The sequence below is a fragment of the Solea solea genome, chromosome 9, assembly GCF_958295425.1.
Source record: "Solea solea chromosome 9, fSolSol10.1, whole genome shotgun sequence".
In the NCBI taxonomy this organism is placed as follows: Eukaryota; Metazoa; Chordata; class Actinopteri; order Pleuronectiformes; family Soleidae; genus Solea; species Solea solea.
Window position 1 is genome coordinate 574,012 of NC_081142.1, and position 13,741 is coordinate 587,752.

General features: G+C 41.8%; 1 protein-coding gene across 3 annotated transcripts in view; it reads right to left on the reverse strand.

Annotated features, from left to right (window-relative positions):
* Nucleotides 1-13,741, reverse strand: part of si:ch211-51h4.2 (uncharacterized) — a 98,545-nt gene that overhangs the window by 58,511 nt on the left and 26,293 nt on the right. For all 3 annotated transcript variants that reach the window (XM_058637489.1, XM_058637488.1, XM_058637490.1), the window contains exons 9-11: nt 11,316-11,415; nt 10,717-10,775; nt 8,399-8,463 (exon numbers count right to left, since the gene is read on the reverse strand). In XM_058637489.1, the coding sequence (XP_058493472.1) occupies nt 8,399-8,463; nt 10,717-10,775; nt 11,316-11,415 (224 nt within the window). The remainder of the gene's footprint in view (nt 1-8,398; nt 8,464-10,716; nt 10,776-11,315; nt 11,416-13,741) is intronic.

Below are 13,741 nucleotides of genomic sequence, written 5' to 3' on the forward strand. Positions count from 1 at the left end.
GCCGGAGAACCCGGAGAGAACCCACGCACACACGGGGAGAACATGCAAACTCCATGCAGAAAGCCCAAGTTATATATCAGTTATAATGGTTATTAAATGTTTAATAAAGTACATTGTCCTGACACAAATCTGTTTTGAGCACTGTATTATACATGTAAATATCTATATCTTGTGCGAGGGTATCAATAATTCTATCTCACTAATCTGGACAATTATTATTGTCATATTGATATTTTGTCCCACCACTTTAGACGATCTTCCTTTGTTATACGATAGATTGCTGTTTTCCAGGTCAAGACCAAAGTCTTTGCCTCAACTATAAGATTGATAGACTAAAAGTCAAGTCTTTTTTTACGGAACTTAATAGACTACTAGTAATTGATCAATGAAACAATAAATGTACATAATAAATGTAAGGCTCATAAACCAACAAAAAACTCTTCTATTTAGTTACCAGCTATCACATTTAGCATGAGGTTGTTTTACTAACACATTGAGTTTAAAATATACATCGCAGAAGTGTTTGAAGACATTATCAAGTTGTCCAGCAGAGGGCGCTGTGAGCACAGCTTGGCAATAAGACAACAGTTATGTTCTGCCTTTTACACGTCCATATGACATTCACATTAACGCAGTGATTTCTCACCAGGAGTTGTATGTCCTTGAGTGATGAATTGTACGATTGTGGAAACAGAAAAACCTTCTCTCAAAACGTCCACAGTGAAGAGAGACAGTGTACAATGTCCACAACAGTAATTACCACTCTGCGTTTGTTCTGCGTCGGCCTGATCTACGTACGTCGAGCAATGCAGGGCGCATGAAACAGTAGGTGGTGTCGTTACAAACAAGGGCACATCGGCAGTCCCAGACATTTACCTAAATATCAACTTTTATTTCCTGCACAAAATTCAAATTTCAATGACCCATGACTATTTAGGGCAAATTCACAAACTTTCCAGGATTTCAGGGACCCGTGGGAACCCTGAGTGCAGCATAAATCCAGGCTAAATGCTCAGAGAAATTTGACCTAAAACTGGGGCAAATTCTAAATCTTCTATGGAGCTAATTAGAAGATGTTCAGACTGGATTAACCCACTTTATAACAATGTAACAGAGACTTCTTTGTGCTATGCTATTATTAGCAGCTCAGATGCGCGCGTTATGAGAGAGGATCACAGCAGATCAGCAGTTCCAAAAAAGCCCCTCTAAGTAAGGATTTCCCTTCAAGACTGTCAAGGTGTTTCAGTCGGGTACAAGTCAGCCTGGTAATCCTTTGAGTGCAGCTAGTGCTGGAAGGTTTTCTAAAACAAAACGGGGAGAGTGGGAAACAGAGTGTGAATCACAAGTTCTTAGTGTGAAACCAGAGGCCATAAAGTTGGGCTGCAGGAGACGGAAAGGAATTCACAGACAAGTAAATTCTCTCCCCTCTCTGCGGCAGCAGCTGTTGGTCTCCCCGAGATTTATCCATTCATTTGTTGTGGCCACGGTCGAATGCACCCGACAACACACCATTTCTATTTTATTCTACTAGTCTTTCACTCTGCTGGGTGGCTCACAGGAATTATGTCCCCGACGATAATTATCAATCAAAATTATGGGCTGAAAAATAGAGGCAGCGGAAAACTGCTTACCAGGGCGCCGAGCATGAGCAGAGAGAGAGAGCGGGGGAGAGAGAGGGGGAGAGAGGGGGAGAGAGAGAGGGAGAGAGAGCGGGGGAGAGAGAGAGAGAGAGAGAGAGAGAGAGAGAGAGGGAGGCAGAGAGAGAGGGAGAGACAGTGTGAGCCGCAGAGAGTTCACTAACACAAACTGTGCTGTACTTTAATATTTTAACAAATATTTAATTTCAATTGCACATGAACTTTGAAATTCAGTTCTTCCGATATATTGTTGAGTTGAGTGTTGTTTCTTTATTTGAGTTGTTGTTGAGTGTGAAAGCACTTGTTGAACATGGGAACCATCTGTGGGCTTTAGAGAGAAGAACATGTCCTGTTTCTGGTGCTGAGGGTTAGGGTCCACACGAGTTCATAATGATAGAAAACAGTAACTACACTCAACTACACTGAACACTGGAGCAGATGCTCCAGAAGCAGAAGACCCCTCCAGGTGCTGCTTCTGCCATTTTATTAAGTGTCCTCTGTATCTAATAAAGTGCAGCTGACAACAACTGTGGTTGATACTTGTGTGTGTTTGCATGTGGCATGAATGCAGGCAGAGAATATGCATGAACAAACATGAAGGAGAGAGTGAACGTGACACAGAACTGGGTAATTCCCAACAGAGGAAAGGCTGCGAATGAGCAGCTCGTACATGAAACACAGGCTACGAAGGCTTCTGTCACATTCACAGTCACAATTCACATTTTCTCCTCTAATGAGACCAAGTTCAGGGACCAACGTCAAAATCTGGGCCACGACCAAAAGTGTCCAACACCACAGTCTGCTGCTGCTGCACCCACGCGACAACGCTCAGTCATTCCTGCAGTAATCATGTGACTCCTTGTTTAATCTATTGTGATTTATTTTTAGTCTTTTGTTCTGCAGACCAACAACAGAGTAGTGTGGATGTAGCCTGATGTAAGAAGCACAGGTTCACACTGAGAAAAAAGGAGGGGCTGAATATAAAATACAAAATTTATGTCCCTGGGTCATAACAATTACTCTGGCCCTGGCCTTCAGCGGAGCAATCTCACATTTGTGTTTGATCAGGATCGTGTTCTTTTACTCCCACAAAAACAAACTTCAAACACTGCCTTCTCTCAACTTTTCAAAGAGGCAACAGACGACACTTTTGTGTCCTTAGCTGTTCCTGTTAAAAAACCACAGTGAGCACACGGGGACTTCTCCCTCGGAGTCTGTGTTGTTGTGCATTTTGAATCATAAACACAACAGTACATATAACAATATATAACAATAGATACCTTATATAATAATAGATATAAGGTGATGATTCAGTGGCACATATAAAGCCGTCAAATGTCCATGAAAACTCTGATGGCCACATGAATAATGTAGTGAAAGCAAGACTTTAAGTGAATAAATATTTAATTTGGCTGCCGTCCTTTTTTTTAAATTGAATTAAATTACAATCAGTTATAACAGCATAATAAGGACATGTCTTTTTCAGCATGAATATAGAGGACATCTCCGTTCCTTTGTTACTTCTAGTCTCAGACAGATCATATTATCTCTGCACCATATTCTTGTGATCATGTCATATTCCTCCTCACCTACAAAGCCCTTAATGGTCAGACACGATCACATTTTTAAGAGCTCAGTTCCATATTTTTCCACTTGAACAACGCACTCCCAGAATGAAGACTTTCCTCGAGTCTCCAAGAACAGGACGGGAGGCAGAGGCTTCAGTGAAATCAAAACTTTTCCTTTTTACATAAAAAGGTTGGGGCTGGCTCAAACTTGCCTTGAAGCATGGACTTCCAATGATGCACTGAGCTCCTCTCTCCGCCTTCCTTCCATCTGTACCATTCACATCCCACTAATGTGTGTCATTAACTTTCTTCTGTCTCGACTCTCGTGTTGTTTGCTGCAGGTTTGTCTGTCTCACAAGATGCAGAGTCTGGCTCTATGAGCACAAACCTCTTATTGTGTGTGATTTGCTGCCTCACATCTAGATGGGATTTCCAGAGGCTCCCGCGAATGTCTGCTGCAAGAAAAGATCGGAGAAGCAGCCATCGCTGAAGTTACTTGGATTGGTTCCTGTTTTTTAATCACAGTCGGTGTCAGAACACTGTTACTCACCCGTGATCCTGCTCATCAACAACAATCTACGATCTAATATTATTATTCCAATTAATAATCAACCAATTAATTAATTGGACTCTTTTCCCTGCTAACTGCATGGCAGCATGTCACATCAACACAAGCACAATCATGATTATACAAATGATTCCGACTAATAATGAGAAACCATGAAATCTGGTAATCTCGAATCGTTTGGTCCATCAAATGTCAGAAAACAAGTCCAATGTCTTGTTTTTGTCCACAAACCAAAATGATTCAGTTTAAATGATTTATCTGTTTTATGGAGCAAATAAACTGGAAAATATTCACATTTAAGAAGCTAAAAACCTAAAAAAATAGCAATAATCAAAACTGATGACAATTATTTTAGTAATCAATTAATAAGTCAGTGTTTCCGCTCTGTTGACGGGTTCAAGTGAAATCTGTGAAAGAGCTGCGTAAAAACAAAACTATGAATTAACTTCGCAGGTTATAGGTTAGCAAGTTGGAATGGTATAAAAGATGATGTCACTCTGCTCAGGACATCAATTCCTCTGACAAGACACTTATTGTCCACATAAGACATAATAAAAGTAGCAGTAGCACCTGGTCCTCTGCTGCTGTAGCTCATCTGCTCCACACTTCTATGTCAAGATGTTCTCCTGCATGATGATCACTGAGTTACTGTTGTGTTTCTGTCATTGTGAACCAGTCTGGTCGCTGTTTTTTTTTTTGGACCATTCATTGAAAACTCAAGAGATGGTTGTGTGTGAAAATGTATCAGGCCATGTCACCGTAGCTCTCTTCCCCATTCTGATGCTCAGTTTGAACTTGGACAGGTTGTCTTGACCCTCTTTACACGTGACAATTGCTGCCATGTTATTGGATATTAGATATGTACCTAATAAAGAGGCAGGTGGGTGTATTTACATAGCTATTATTTATTTCCTTGTATCTTGTAAGGCCAAATACATTTTTTTTACTAACGGGTCAAATCCAAAGCTGCAAGTTTCACATGTGCATCGACTGTAACTCTTTAAAGACGTGGTGATGCATTGAATGAGCTAAAAGTAAAAAAAATAAAATATCACACACTGTATTTGTGAATTCTGCAGTGCATGTGTTGACCGGGGAGTTCTGCATTGGGAGCGAGTCAAGTCTGTTCACACCTCACTGAAATAACTCTGAAATGCTACCGTGAATCGATAAATGGAGTTCTGCTGTGTGAAAAAAAACAAAAAAAAACTGCCATTATAGGGCATTGCTTCTCCACGCAACACTGCTTTTGGGATCTGGTGTGTAGGTTGGACACAAAACAAAATAATGCAGCCTGAAGCTCATAAATCTCAGAGAAGTATCCCAGAGGAGAGAGACTTATTGTGTGCAGCTGCTGGAAGTTGTTTTGCCAGGAGCTGATCAGTAAAGTACACCAAAGGTCAGATACGACCAATTGGGTATTTGTCATGAGTGTGAGGCTCATGTTGATGTGCAACGGAGGATCATCTTGATTTTAAAATGGGATTATTTGGTTGTTTTATATTTTCCACATTAGGTCTGATCGGCTCAAAGAAGTCGGGGAAACACTGTTGCAGATTGCAGACGGATAACTGCAACAGCTGTATTGATCCACACAGAAGCTGTTGTTGTTGTTATTGTGGGCTCTTGGTATAGATCTCATCATTTTCTGTCATTCCATCTTTGTAGAAGCCATTTCAAATGTTGTCTTTAGAGGTTGACGAACAACATGCAAAACGGAAGCTTTCACACACACTGTGGCAGACGTGTTTTCCACTGGTCGCTGCCACTTCCTCATCTCCTGCCTCGTAAACGGCGACGTCTCTTAAACTCCACCCCCACATTTTGTGATGCGAGCCCTCCATTAAAACTTAATTTTGAGCTCAGATACAAAGCCGATGATACGTCTCTGTCTCTCAGTCATAAAAGACATTTTACACAACCGCTTTCATGGTTGAGCAGAACTTCAACTCTAGTAAATTGACTCAGACATGTAAAATCAGTGAGGTGCTCCATCGCTTTCTTTCTCCTCTCTCGTGAAACACACACACACACACACACACACACACACACACACACACACACACACACACACACACACACACACACACACACACACACACACACACACACACACACACACACACACACACACACACACACACACACACACACACACACACACACACCGAGGTGATGCAATCGCTGCTAATATTTTGTTTGTACAGCATTTTTATTGAGGACACCAGACATAATGCTAACCTAAGCTAGCCTGTTACCTGAACGCTAACCTAACCCTACACCATAAGAACGTGAGGACCAGCCAAAATGTCCTCACTCTCTAATAGCAGTGTCCAGGGCCATTGGGTTAACTCATGATAACTAACAATAACCAGTCAACTGGAAACTAACTGTAAACAGAATTGAAGTCATGAGAGTCATGTAACTCTCTGTTGCTCTGAATCTGTTGTTAAGATTCCTTAAATCTGCACTGACCTCCAATAAACGTGATCATACATGGGAGGAAACAGCTTTGTCTTAAGATGTGAAAAGAAAGCAAAGCATCTTTATTGTCATTATACAACAACTGGTATTGCACAACGACATGTCGAGGTCAGATGGAGGTTTGATCAGAGCCGCTGCGACTGAGCGCGCCGCCGCCGCCACCACAACAGCCCAACCTGACTGAACGTTACTAACATTTGAACATGTTTTGATGGCGGGAGGAAACCGGAGAGCCCGGGGGAAACCCACGCAGACATGGGGAGAACATGCACACTCCACACAGAAAGGTCCCAGACCAGGAATTGAACCCAGCACCTTCTTTCTGTGAGGCAACAGTGCTAACCACCACTACTAAGCACTGCATAGCGTGGTTCCAGTATGTTAATTAGGGTTTAAGGGTTTTCCACCACTGAATAAGGTCACATGTCTGATGCTGCAAACACGTCTATAGCTACAGACAGAAGCTGTTTTTGTACAGAGATGCAAAATATTTACACACCAGTGAGTTCAGAGAAGCAGGAGGGGGTTCGAGTTCGGTTGATGTGTCGCCCCAAATCAGCAGTTGCCATGGTTACTATAAGTCTGCAGCAGGTTAGCGGGAGGAGGTAACGTGTAGTCGTGCTACAATGGCTACAATGCTAAGACTGCGCCTGAAGGACGCTTTCAAAGGCTGAGACTGTGACGTAGTTTTGATCGATATTAGATTTACAATCAAGATCGTGACACCCCTACTCTCTATGGTTTATACATGTTTTGGTCCTCATAAGACACTCATACAAGATCACACACATTAACATATGGACATGCACACACAAAATCCACAAAGGAAGTGGTATATTCACTTCACTGACACTTGCAGTTGTAAATAACACAACTAAAAACCTAAAAAACACTAAACAACAGACTCAGAGTGACTATTTCGACCTTCATCACTGGAAATGACAGCAAGGAGAGTAAGAACGTTTGAACGTGTTGCACATAGAAGTGCAGTGTGTTTGGAGAGGTTGTGGATGGTCTGTCTTCTCTGGTGCATCTGCTCCCTGTGGATGATTTTTATGCCAAACGGCCTCGAGTCACCGCCGACCAGATTTGTTGTGCCGTCCTGGCTGCAGCCCAAATCTCCTCAAACCTCTCGGTCTCTGTCTCCCAGATGTTGCAGCAGTGTGTTCACATGTGACTGCGATACTCGGTGGCACTAAATTTTCAAAACTTTCCACATTGTGGCTTTAATGGCACTTTTTTTGAAATGTTCTGTAAACATGACAACACTTCAGGCTTCAGCAAAAACACAGCTTCACATCTGGTCTTGAAAATTAGTAGGAAGACACGATCTTCTACCTCCATCATTCCTGACAGAGGAGCAGGTGTTTCTATAGTGAAGTGGAATCATTATATCAACATTATATTTATAATTGTAGTGAGTCGTTGATCCACTGCTGCCTCCATCACTGAGTACAAATGTGTTATTTTGTGGCTTCTGTGATTGAAATCCTTTGTTCATATTAACCTAAGTGACATGAACTTGCCAAACAATGTAGGAGTAGACCAGCAGCTCCTGTGTCCTCATGAGACAATAAACAACAATTGTCTCATGGACTTTGGTGCAGGAGAATGAGCCATTTCTAAACTTCAGTTTCCAGACAGAGAGGGCTGTCTAATGGTCACATTAAAAACATTCTTACAATATCTTAGAGGTTATTATGTCAGCCGCTTTCTAAGTGGATGAAATCAGTTTTCCTTGTGTTCCGTGTACCATGTTTTCAGTTGAAGTGCATGACACAGTCAGTACCTCACAGAACCACACTTTATAAACCTGAACTATCACTTTAGACCCAGCAAGCATGTCCATGCGGGCTCCATTAAGGTTATATTTGGCATGACAATATGGGTCCCAAGTGGGTTTGTCTGTGGTTTTCAAGGTGCCCCCACCTGTGTCAAGCCCATGCTCACCTGGGTACTAAGTGGGTACAAAGTGGGTACTAAGTGGGTACTAAGTGGGTACTAAGTGGGTACTAAGTGGGTACTATGAAGCTTGAAGTGGGGAAATGGTGCAGGTCCTATATGTTTACAGTTACATGGGAAGCCCATGAGGGCAAACACCGGTGAGGTTAGACAGGGGAGCAATAGAACAATGTGCTCACCAAAGGATGTTGAGGATGGTGCAGGTCGTCAAACCACCAAGAACCGCTCTTCGAAACCACAGGATCTGAAATAAAAACAAGTGGTGACATCACTCCACAGAGGCAGCCTGATCATATCATCCTAAAACATGTGCAGCAACATCACATAAACTACTTTACTTCATATGCACGACAGAACACTTTGACAGGGACACGGGTTTGATCCTGGTGGGCCCGAGTCTCTCTGCACGCTTATCTGTGCATGATGTAAAATGCTCTTCTGAGACAATAATCTCCAAAAATATAAATCATGTCAAGGACGATGATGCACTTTTTGTTATATTATCAGGAGCCAGACACTGTGAGTGTGACACTGAGGCATCGCAGCAGCACCAACCCCGGGCCTGCACATGTGTGAGGAGCATGTAAACACACAGGTACTTATTCATCTTCAAAGCAACGATCGTATCTCAATGCACCTGCCTGCATCTTAATGGCATTAAGTATTTATATAGCGATTTCTAGTCTTGATACAGTTTTGCCATTCAAGCATCCACTCACACATACCCATTGATACGCTGCCGGCATGGGTGTCAGGAGCAAGGACACATCAGCATGTAGACCAGCTGAGCCAGGAATCTAACCCTCAACCTTTGAGCTGAAAGACAACTCGCTCTACCACTGAGCACCAAAGTGCACATGCTGTACGATGCGGAGGGAACAGCTGCATGAGCAGGAGTGAGATCAACATCACTCTGAGCGAGACATAAATATTAGAGTTGTTTCCACATGAGGCAGGGGTGTGACAACAAGGTGGGCAAACTGCTCCGGGGCCCCAAGCTGAGATCAGCTGAGTGCCTCAAGCCAGGGACATACGACACAGAGACACTTTGGGTTTCTGCATGACTGTACATATAGTAGCAACATGTCCTCCAACTGAAACGTACATATAGGTCGTTTTCTGAAAACGTGTCTGTGGGTCGTTTTTTTCAAACCCCTGAATGCGACGTAAAGGTAGTATTTTCCAACTCGAATATGCACAGATGTTACTGAGGGTAGGGTTAGGGCAAAAAGACAGGGTTAGGTAGTAAAAATAAAACAAATATTAAAAAGGTGGTATAGTTAGGGACCGAACCATTGTCGACCGTGCTCCAGCGCAGCGCACTCGCTACTGAGCCGACTGCCGGTGCCGACATCGGCGAAGCCACTAGATACGGCGTCTAAGGCGGACGTGGTTGCTGTTATGTATACAACCACTAGGGGCGCATGTTTTGAAAATGTAAAGATAGGTCGTAATTCCTGCATACGACCTATATGTAGCATGTTGAGCACTGTCAATGAGCTTTAAAATATTCAATTCCTTAAGCTGATAGAGCATACAATCAGTCTAAAAAATGTACTGGCCCCATTTTGTCACTGTTGTCTCCTGTGAATTAGCTTCTTCTATTATTTCCAGATTTAGCCGGGCTGGGAACTGTGGTGCCTTTAGATTTTAGGCTAATTTAAACAGATTATCTAGTTAAATGATCTTGTAGTGTGAGGGTTTTATTTTTTTAACACAGATCGTATCGCAGACAGCGCGTTTGCACACACGCAATTTGCATTATCGTAATTACGTGACGGTTTCTGAAAGCTGAGAAGTTGCACGTCAAATCCAACGTGTGGTTAATACGGTAATTTCACTCGCACTGTTGCGTGAAGCCAGCGAATCAGTGTTTTTGTCACCAGAGAGGAAAAACGCCTGTACATAGTTTCCATTTTTTCAAATTTCTACTTTAACACACAAAATCTGGTGTTCATGTACACCTACAGTGTTTTTTTTCAAATCAAACTTTATGTTTTTCTTCATTGTGAATAACTGCCAGATATTGAAAGTTGCTCTGGAAAAATGGGGAAAAACTTACTCTCTGGACATTTTTTGGTTCAAATAAGCAAAAAAAAAAACATACGGACATTTTGAGGTTTAGATTTTAAAGGCTGAACAGACACGATTGTAACATCATCAGACGCACCAGAGTTTTTTATGTGTGTGTTTCTCTGCACGAAACATGGCACACACAACAGCAAGTATGACATGGATAAATGAGAATCTACACAGACAACTATCTGGTAGGAAGCACTTTGGGAACAGCTTCAGTAGAGAACTATAATTTAACAGCAGACGCTGCTCAGTGTGACATGTCTCTAACAACCAGCCAGGTCAGAGAGATAAACTAGGCGGTAATCTCAGCTTTTCCACTCTTCCTGAGTGAAGTAATGCTGAAGAATAACACCGCAGCACCTCCTGAATTCAGCTGTTTGAGTCCACAGATCACCGTGATGTGGAGGAGAAGATTCACCTGTGTTCTGTTGTGTGAGATCTGGGAGAAAAGCAAAGGCATCACGTTCACGATCCCTCCTGTTGAGACAAAAATAGAACAGCAGGTAAATCTCAGAATTCTATTTTTCTTCCTTTCCTACGTGAACACCATCAACGTTCACAATAGACAATGTTTTGATGAGAATTTAAAATGATCATAAAAATAAATGTGGTGCACAACATGAACAGAAACACATTTGTGTGTTTTACCTATAGAATACATGCAGCATATTTTAGTTAACAATTGAAAGTGATGAATCAAACACAGGATAAGTGCTCCCCCTTATAACAGTTCAAAATAAATCACCAGGACTGTATGTCACCCATTCACAATAATCCTAATAATGGATATTTAGCACAATTCACCTATTGTGAGTTATTTATTCATAATGTGCCCGACCCTAATGAATGATGCTAGAACTTATGAAGACGATCTCAAAGCAAAGGCAGGCTACACTAAAGCACATGCAGTAATGGACCGTTCCCTCCATAATAGCAGATAGACACGGACCAAACTAAAACTAAAAAGTCAAAGAACACATCAAAAAAGGAAAGAAAAGATGATGGATTGATTCTCACCCAGAGCCACTGTGCCCATTAGAAAAGGTTTCCCCATCTGACTGAAGTCATTGCTGCTTTGAAGGCCGACTTCTGACCCCACTGCGAATGTCACAGCCACCTGAGACACACACACACACACACACACACACAGGCCTTCTGTGACAGGTGAGGTGACATTCGTTCAGTCAAGGTCAAAATCAAGATGAAAGTGAACTAACATGAAGGAAGGGGACACGTGGGAAAGTCAGGAAACCTTCCACAGCAAGACACACACAAACATTTATTAGTTTTTCATTTCATGTGTGAATCGCAGGGTCGAAGAGTCACTTGTTAAACTCAACATCAATCAATCAAACAAACAGCTGTTGGAAGAAAACTGTGCTCATTTTTCAAAGAGCAGTAAAAAAAAAAATCTAAATTCAGTTGAAGTAAAGATAGACTTTGAAATGATCAGACATTATTGTGGCTTCAAACTAACTCTAACTAACTGTAAATTGATTTTGTTGCTGTTAAGATTTAAAATCAATAGTTTTATTAATGCTGTTGAAGTTCTCTCACAGCTTTGACTTAACAAAAAATCAATACTTTTGTCCTTCAGCCTAAACATACTCATCAGAACCATCAGCAGCTTTAATCTGAGCCCAGTTTACACTCGCAGACACTGAGTGTCCTGATCGCAGTCGCTTAGAGCTGCAACTAACCATTATTAATCTGTCGCTTATTTTCATGATTAATCGAGTAATCGTTTAGTCTGTAAAATGTCAGAAAATGCTAAACAATGTTGATCAGTGTTTGTCGAACCTGGAAATGATGATGTTCTTGAATGTCTTGTTTTGTCCCCAAACCAAAATGATTCAGTTTTTAAATGATTTCAGTGTTATATGGAGAGAAAAGATTCACATTTAAGAAGCTGAAACGATCAGAAGGGTTAGGGTTAGGGTTAGGGCTTGTTTTAATCATGAAAAAAGCTTCAAACTGAGACATCGGTTATCAAAATAGTTGAAGATTAATTTACAAAAAGATTAATAAATCGATTCATCGAGTAATTGTTTCACCTCTACAGTCGCTACACCAACCAAGCAACCAAAAATGACCAACCAGACATCTAATCCAACAAATTAACCAAACAAACAAAAACCAACCAACCAACTAAGATAAAACCAACCAATAACAACAACAAAACAATTAACCAACTAACCAACAATTCGATTTGAACCCTGCCGACACAGACAATGGCCCCAGATCAGGGCTCTGATCTGAAATAACCAACCAACTCACCAACACAAACCAAAAACCAACCAAAATCAACCAAACTAAATACATGTTTAAAAACTGACCAAAACAAACCAACCAAAAACAACTAACCAACCAACCAACCAACCAAACAAAACCAATTAACCAAACAAGACAAATCACCATTTACCTCATAGTCTGAACTGTGAACTCTTCACAGACACTGTTACTGACACTGGCTTGCAGATGTGTGGCAGATGTGTGGCAGATGTGTGGCAGGGCGTCGATGACTGAAAACCGAAGAAGACAAGAAAGTTCCTTCAAAGTGAAGGATGGAGAGAAGTATCAACACAACATCTAAAGAAAGGCAGTGATCAAGGGACAGCGCAGCTACAAGAAGAGTTCCGTGATCCACTTGGACGCAGGAATCACCTCTCGCATGTTTTTCGTGACCACATGTGGTTTGGTGGACAGTCAGTCAGAAGATTGTGAAGTGTGAAATGTACAATGATCCTATGACTTTAGGAAACTGTGCAGCGTGAACTTGGCTTTACTGAAGACCAGAGGACGTGTGTGTGTGTGTGTGTGTGTGTGTGTGTAAAGCCCAAACCACCACGAGTAATGGAGGTGAAGGATAAAAGGAAAAGACTTAAAAAACTAAGAGAGTAGTGATAAGGCAGAGGAAAGATGGAGACAAGTAAGATTGCTTCTGATGTGTGTTCAGTAACAGACGACACTCACACACAGACACAGACACAGACACACACACACACACACACACACATAACATAACCGAGGCTGCATTGTCCTCGTGGTTTGATCACCCTGCACCAGGCTGCTGCAGTATTCCCCTGCTGTCACGGGAACCTGCGGCATTAAAGGTTCAATGACAACTTTATTAGAGGTGAGGGTCTGGAGTCTTAACCAATTACAAAGCCTGAATAAATGTCATGCTAATTATTTCCACAAAGCCGTGAAATTGTAGTCGATTCTCTGTGAATAATCTCCCGTCCAACACAATCCCACAGCCCAGTGCATGAGATTCATTTAAAAGTAAGTGAGAGTGTGTGTGTGTGTGTGTGTACTGTTTCTGACAAAGACACTGACCTTATCAGGACCAGTAGTCCCCATAGAGACCAAAACATGGTCCAAATGTTGAACTGCTTAAGTTTAGGGATAAGATTTGAATTGTGGTTCGGTTAAGGTTAGGG